The 7,596-nt window shown below is 61.5% G+C and overlaps 1 protein-coding gene across 8 annotated transcripts in view; it reads left to right on the top strand.

The window, feature by feature from the left end:
* The window catches only part of GTF2I (general transcription factor IIi), a 71,315-nt gene extending 65,162 nt beyond the window's left edge, over positions 1–6,153 (top strand). For 7 of the 8 annotated variants that reach the window (XM_055134382.1, XM_055134386.1, XM_055134383.1 and 4 more), the window contains 8 exons: positions 280–360; positions 812–895; positions 1,323–1,506; positions 2,423–2,451; positions 3,084–3,125; positions 3,850–3,891; positions 4,753–4,836; positions 5,084–6,153. In XM_055134382.1, coding sequence (XP_054990357.1) covers positions 280–360; positions 812–895; positions 1,323–1,506; positions 2,423–2,451; positions 3,084–3,125; positions 3,850–3,891; positions 4,753–4,811 — 521 coding nt within the window. In that variant the 3' untranslated portion in view covers positions 4,812–4,836; positions 5,084–6,153. The remainder of the gene's footprint in view (positions 1–279; positions 361–811; positions 896–1,322; positions 1,507–2,422; positions 2,452–3,083; positions 3,126–3,849; positions 3,892–4,752; positions 4,837–5,083) is intronic. The other variant, XM_055134384.1, reaches the window with a different exon arrangement.
* Positions 6,154–7,596: the final 1,443 nt, after the last annotated feature.

Below are 7,596 nucleotides of genomic sequence, written 5' to 3' on the forward strand. Positions count from 1 at the left end.
ACCCTGGGCAGTACTACTGTGGCTCAGAAAACAAAATTTAAAATAATAAAGAATGGCTATTACGATAGGACCAGGAAAAGCCCCTCAGAATCACAGCTGAGACCGGTGTGCAGTTGCTCCTTCACAGCAGCTGCTGTCCTGTACTGAGCACTCGGGGAAGAGTCAAGCCTGACCGTTCCGGGGGAGGGGGGAACGGACGCTGCCACTTCGGGGCTGGGCGGGGGTGGGGGTGGCCCTGGGGTGCCTCTCTGGGTGCTGAGTCTCCGTTTGCCCTTGAAGGGAAGATAAACTCGTCGCCCAGCGTCAACACCACCGCGTCTGGCGTCGAGGATCTCAACATCATCCAGGTCACCATTCCAGGTGCGTCCCCGGCCGGGTCTCGGGAGCACCCTGGGCACCCACGTGCCCAAAGCAGGCCCCGTGACAGGGATGGAGCCGCGTTGCGTCTTGATCGCGGTTTTTCACACATCGGCCTTGTCCTGTTCACGAGACTCCCCCGGCCCCAGCATCGATCGGGTCCTTTAGAGCAGCCAAAATGTGGGTGATCCCTGGGACCCCATGTGTCACGACAGGGCCCCTGCCCCTGGGAGCACTGGCCAGGGAGGCCCCTCGGGATTCATTTATTACTTGGATTACAGATTGCGTCTCTGCACCGGAGCGCCAGTGTAGTGGAGAGGGCGTGGCCTTGTTCGGTCCCTCGAGCACCACCAGGGCTGATTCCTGAGCAGAGCCAGGACTCAGCCCTGTGGCCCCCAGAGAGAACAGAACAGATGCGGTGGCATCGTTCAGCGGTGCGACTTCTGTGTTTCAGACGATGACAATGAGAGGCTGTCCAAGGTGGAGAAGGCCAGGCAGCTGAGGGAGCAGGTCAACGATCTCTTCAGCCGGAAGTTCGGTGAGTGAAGTTCACGGAAGTGAAGGGCGTGGGGCGAGACCGTGGTCTCAGTGCCCTCTGAGCATTAGCCACTCTCAGGTAGTCGTGACGTCCTGTTTGGGAAGTGGAAAGGGGCCGAAGGGATAGCCCAGCGGGCCGGGCACGCACTTTGCCCCAGGTGACCTGGGGTGATCCCTGAGCACAGAGCCACGAGGAAGCCCAGAAAGCTGCCAGGTGTGGCCCAAGAGATAATAACAAGTGGAGTCGAGTAGGTGGTTGAAGGCCAAGCTGATAAGATCCTCGTTGGCACTGAAGGCTGCTCGGAGTGTGCCAGACCCCGGTTGGCTGCGGCCTGGAATTGGGGTGGCTGTGTGCTCTGCACCTTTCCCAGTGTGACGGGCTCGTTCGTATTCTCCCCCACCCGCTTTTCTATCTTCCCGCTCTCCAGGGGAGGCGATCGGCATGGGCTTCCCCGTGAAGGTGCCCTACCGGAAGATCACCATCAACCCCGGCTGCGTGGTGGTGGACGGCATGCCCCCCGGCGTGTCCTTCAAGGCCCCCAGCTACCTGGAGATCAGCTCCATGCGCAGGATCTTGGACTCTGCGGAGTTTATCAAGTTCACAGTCATCAGGTGGGTGGGCGGGGGGGCGAGGACCGAGTCGGCTCAGAGAAGTTTCGGCCGCCGAGCAGGTGGGCGCTCTGCCTTCAGAGACCCTGGAGCGGGCAGGGCCCTTGCCTTGCAGCCGGCCAACCTGGGTTCGATCCCTGGCACCCCATACGATCCCATGGCGCTGAGCCAGGAGTCATCCCTAAGCACCCCCAGGTGTTACCTGAAAATAGATTTTAGAAAAACGGCCTCTGGGCTGGGGACCAAATCCAGCCTGCCGCTGGTGTTTGTAGCAGCTTATTTGGTTGGAGTCTTTGGCTTACACACTACACTCCTGGTCGTGCTGGAACAGAGTGACTCGGGCAGAGAATTCGGCTGAGCTCGGACCTTCCCTGCCCCACGCGCACGGGGTGGGCCCCATTCCACGTCAGTGTTGGACGGACTGGAGTGCGCGTGTGCCCTGCTGCGTGATGGGCTGGCGAGGGTCCCTGCGGTGTGTGTGGGGTTGGCGGAGCCTCGGGCTCCCATGCAGTGTGCTCTGGCCTCGTCCTTCCTCCACGGCCCAGTTCCCAGAGCCTTGTCGGCTCGTTGTCACGCCGTGTGGACTGTGGTTGTCGCCCAGCTGCCCCCGGCGGCTGCTCCGAGCCCACCCGCTCCCCGAGACACAGCCCCTGTCCCGCGGGTGACGTTCTCTAGCCTGTGTCAGGATGGAGGGACGGGTGGACAGACAGACGAGTGGGAGAGATGGGGGAGGAGTGGGTCCCGGGGGAGAAGCAGCGCGGAGTGCAGGCGCGTGTGGCCTGACCGTTGGGCCCCAGCCCGGTGGGCCAAGAGTCCCCCCTTCCCGCCCTCCCCAGCACGAGGCAGTGTAGCGGCCAAGCGGCACAGGCGTGGTGTGCCCAGAGCCGGGGCCCGTTCTCACACTGTGTTTCCCTCCTAGGCCCTTCCCGGGGCTGGTGATCAATAACCGTGAGTATCTCCTGGGCCCCCTCCTCTCTCCTGGGCTGGGGGTGTTGCCGCCCTCTCGGGGAGCCTGGCCGACACCCCGTGGCTTAGCTGGCCTGGGTCGGCCTGGCTGTGAATAGAGCACGCAGGCGCTCTCTAGGCATAGAAGGGGCCGGTGTCTTTGGTGTTTAAATCTTAGTTTACGGGCTGGGGGCGAGCCTTGCACGCATCCTACCTGGGGTCAAAGCTCAGCACCGCATACGGTCCCCCGAGCCAGGAGTGATCCCTGAGAGCCACTGGTTGTGCCCCAGAAAGGAAAAGAAAGAAAGAAAAAACAGTTTCTCAGTCCTGCCCCGGGGGACTCACGGCGTGTCTTTGTACGCCTCTGTGGAAGGGTGCGTGCCTCGCTAGGTCTCGCCGTGTGAGTGGACACCCCCCCACCGGACTCTCAGACACTGTTGCCTGGACAGATCCCTGGGGTCCCTTTCAGTCAATTCTGACCCCTGCTGGGTGCCAGGGAGCACAGGGCCTCCCGCCTCCCCTGAGAGCAGCAGCCCCTCTCTGAGATCGCTTGTTTTAAATAATTACTCGGAGTAAACACTGCTATTTAAATGTAACATCGGGAAGCTATTGTAACTTCTCTGCCTTGTTTTCAGAGCTGGTTGACCAGAGTGAATCTGAAGGCCCAGTGATACAAGGTAAATGGAGCCGGAGGAAATAGGGTGTCTCAGAGCCGCCCACAGAACTCTGGGGGTCCGTCCTAGGGCTCCTGCACACCCACCCCACAGGGTCCTGCGCGTATTCGGCCACCACAGTGGACTCCAGCCTCCACCCCTACCCAGAAATCTCCTTTTCTCTAAGCCAGCAGAAAGCAGAATGGCCCCAGTCGTACCCAAGACTCTCCCCGTCCCTGGCCCTCCCGCACTGCCGCAGAGCGGACGGGGGCGCTGGCCAGGAGCACGCGTTGTTTGAGGGCAAGAAGGTGTCTCCCCCACGCCACGTGCTTCTGAGAGCGCGTCAGGCGGAAATGCATGTGGTGTGGTTGTTTGGGAAAATTCCTTCGAGGAGAACGTCCTGGCCAGCGAGCTCTGGTTCATTGAAAGTGGCGACAAGTTTTCATTGAGCGGGGCAGCGGGCGGCTGTTGAGTCAGGGGTGCAGAGGGTGGAAAGGAGGAACTTGGCTGTGGTTAGGGCTGACTCGAGCGCTCCCACCCAGACCAGCCTGTGACCCTTTCACCACTTGCGGAGAAGCTGTCCCTTTTGGAAAGTTCCGTTGAGTAACCACGTGCTTACCCAGACCCTCTGGTCTCCTGGCTGCGGGGACTTTGGCTTTACGGGGGGCATCACGCCTGGAGCTTTCTCCCCTCTGAGTCACGGAAAGCAGCCTGAGTAATGGTCAAACCTGCCTGTGCTTCTCCTTAGAGTCGGCTGAGCCCAGCCAGCTGGAGGTGCCGGTCACAGAAGGTATCGAGGGGCAGCCTTGTCCGACGCCTGGGTCGGGACAGGCTCGGGGTCCCCGGCACTGCACGCCTGCCCTGTGCTCTCTGGGGGGGTGGGCATCGGCCCCAGCGGGGCACGTGTGCAAGGACAGCGCCCCCGTTCTGGGTGTGTTCCGCCTGCAGTTACGATCAGAAACAGATTAGAGGGGTGACGTGTGGGTTCTCTGGCTCCGTTACCCCCTGATGGGGGTCAGGAAGAGCCAGGTTCCTGGGGCAGCCCCCAAGCTGTGCTTCCAGTCCACTCACCCCCGTGGGCCTGTCGGGCAGGAGAACTATCTCACCAGCTGTCGGGCAGGGACTAACAGGCACATTCTTTGTGATCGTATTTTGTGTGTCTGTATTTAAATCTGAAATTACAAAATGAGTTTGTCAGCACTGGCGTGCTCGTACCCCGGGCTGAGCCAGGACCGATCCCTGGCATCCCGTATGGTCTCCCAGACACCGCCAGGGGTGATTTCAGAGGGCAGAGCCAGGCCGCCCAGTGTGGCCCCCAGCACTGCAAGGAGTAGATCCTGAGTGCAGAGCCAGGAGCGACCTAGTATCGCCGGGTGTGACCCAGGATGCACCCCCGTAACAAAGGAAATGTGGAGACAGTTCTCTGTACACCAGAATTTTAAAGTGACCGGGTGGGGAGGAGCCGGTGTCCACCATGGGACGCCATCAGAGAGAGAGCGGTCAGTTCCTGTGAAGCCACTGGGTGCACAGTCTCGAACAGTGGCTGGTGGTCCCTGCATCTCTTCCGTGGTGGCCGAGCAGGTCCCGAGGGGGGGTGCTGCTCAGGGCGAGGCTCCCGCTGCGCTGACCCGGCTCCCGCTTGTTTCGGCAGAAGCCAAGGAGACTGACGGGAACTCGCAGATCAAGCAGGAGCCGGACCCCACGTGGTAGACACGTGGTAGACACACCTCCTACGGTAAAGCCCCGGGGCCCTCGCCGCCCGTGCTGGAGCCTCGCGGGTGCTCGGGTCCCCGCGAGGCCTCGGAGACCCCCCACACCCGGCCTGGGCCCGACGGGTCGGTCACCCCTGCCTGGCACAGAGGCTCCGTGGGACACCCCCAAAAGCACGGTGGGGGGCACTGGCCTCGGGCAGGCCGGGAGGGCTCCGCGTGCGCCCGCCACAGCCTCCTGTCCGCGCGTGACCTCTGTCTTCTCTGCCGTAGCTCCCAGTACCCGAGGCCGAGAGGAGCTTCCGGACCTGCGCCCGCCCCGCTGTGTAATATACTTGTATAACAGAAATACCTTCTATACAAACCTTTTTTTCTACTTTTAGATAGAAATGTCTACTTTTTCAGCAGTTCTGTGAATTGAATTAAAGAGCAGAGTGACTGTAGCTTTGGAATGGCTGGTTGACTTTGGAATGTATTCTGCGGACCTGACAGCAGTGCCGGCGGCGACGGGAGACGCCAGGGACGGGCCCACCGGCTCCTCCATGCTCCCGCGGCGGCCGACGCGCCCCTCCCGGGATAGCTCCGCTTCTGCGCGAAGAGAAACACCCGTGATAGTTCAGTTCTTGAGTTTTTCTATTTGAAAAATCGTTTTCAGTGACCCTTTTGTTCACGGCTCTCCTTAATGACTGCGCGACAGTTAGTATCTGTATATTTGACTAAACCCTTTTCCGAAGCTGTCTGTCTATCATGGTTCTCTGGTTTTGTTTTGGCTTTCGGTTTTTTTTTTTTTTTTGGTTTTGTTGTTTGTTTTTTTGTTTTTGGTTTTTTGTTGTTGTTTTTTTTTTTTAATCATAATTAAAAGTGAGCACCCGGTCACGCAGCGGCCACCTGTGAGGTCAGTATCTCCACGCGTGCTGAGACGGTGGACACGACCCTCCTCCGAGTCCCCGCCACGTGCTGCGGGGGTGGGGCGGGAGTCCGGCGCGGTGGCTTGTGGGCTGCGGGGGGCGCTGTCCCGGCTTGGATCAGGTTCGGGGGGTGGGGGGGTCGTTGCCTTCATTCTTGTATCATTCTGCTTGTAACACTGCGGCCCCGGCGCAGGGCGGGAGGGGCCCCATTGGGGTCCCGCCGTCTCGGGGCGGCGTGAGCAGGGGGCCCGCGCGGCCGGCTCTGCGGGCGGGAGGACTGGACGGCGTAGTTCCCATTAGCTTTATCACGATATTCACAATGGAGAATTATACTACATGGTAGCAGAAATAGGCCTTTTTACGTGTTGCTTATATTTTACCTCAAATTAAATTGTAGATATAGGGTAATAAATAAAGATCCATCCATGCCTTTCACACACTAACTCCCTCCTGGTGGAGCTGTCTGAGTGTCTGTTGTCGGGGCGGGGGGCGGGGTAGGGGGCGTCATGCCAAGGGGGCGCGGCCGGCTCCCCCTCCCCCGAAGGACGGGGCTCCGAGACTCACCCTGGGCATCGAGTCGGGGGCTGGTGGTGTGGGCCAGAATGGGGCTTGGGACAGACCCGCCCCGGGAGGGGGTGGGGGGGGACGCGGCAGGGGTGGAAACCCTGAGCAGAGGGCCCTGCTCCAAGCCCCTCTCCTGGCTGGGCTCAGACCCCCGTCTGGCCCCGGGTCTGGGAGGCGGTGCCCACTCTGCCTCTGAGCTCGGGTGCAGAGGGCCGGCCCACCCTGCCGCCAGGGCAAGGTCGCAGCCACGCCTGCCTCACTGTCGGCTCGGCAGGGACTGGGCTGGGGACAAACTCAGCCCTAGCCGGGGCTCAGGGCTGGGTGTGGCCTGCGTCCCACATCCAGCTCTAACTGGATTGATGGTGATGGCCCCACCCCACCTGAGCACTGCTGGGTGAGAAGCGCCTGGCTTCAGCCACCTGGCATCCTGTGTCCAAACCAGTGACCCCGCGACACCGAGCACTGCAGAGAGCTGGGAGCAAGTGCGCTCGCCTACAGGCTGACCCAGACAGAGCCAGAGGTGCCGCCGCACAGCACGAGGGCACCGGCCTTGCACGCAGCCATCCCAGATGGTCCCCCAAGCCCACCAGGGGTGATTCCTGAGTGCAGAGCCAGGAGTAACCCCTGTGCATTGCTGGGGGGGTTTCCTCACCCAGGAAGTAGGGCCAAAACAAGATAAACATACGGGGCTGCCCAGTTCCCTGGTTCTGGTCCCCGGCCCTTGCGTGCACGCTGTGGTCTGCTGCTGAGGAAGTTGGGGTGCGGAGCCCTGAAGGCCAGCCCTGAGGCAATCCCCGCTTGCGAAGGTGTTTCCTGAAAGGACAGGCTGGCCGAGGGGAAGAGGGGTGAGCAGTGGGGGGGCCGGGCTCGCGCCCTCGGGGCACCCACTGGAGTCCCTAGGGAAGCCGTGCAGAGAGGCCGTGGGCCTGGAGCGATGGGACTGTGGGGAGGCCATTTACTTGCCTTTCGTGTGTCGGACCTGGGCTCGATCCCCGGCATCCCTTATGGCCCCGAGCACCACCAGGAGTCAGTCCTGAGCATCACCAGATGTGACCCAAAAAGCCAAACCAAAAAAAAAAAAAATGGGGAAGGTGGAGGCAGCTCCCAAGAGGGCAGGGGTGAGGCCTACGTGGACGGCAGGACAGCCCGGGTGTGACCTGGGCACCGGCCAGCGGCATCTGCCTGGAGTCAGCACTGCCCAGGGGACGGCTGTCTCACCCTGCCGTGTCCAGCGGGGCCTGTTGGCGCCGGGCTGCCCCTCCATTGCGTAGCGGGGCCCGGACACGGCGGGGTGGGGGTGCCAGTGAGCAGGAG

The sequence above is a fragment of the Sorex araneus genome, chromosome 4 (assembly GCF_027595985.1).
Source record: "Sorex araneus isolate mSorAra2 chromosome 4, mSorAra2.pri, whole genome shotgun sequence".
Lineage (NCBI taxonomy): Eukaryota > Metazoa > Chordata > Mammalia > Eulipotyphla > Soricidae > Sorex > Sorex araneus.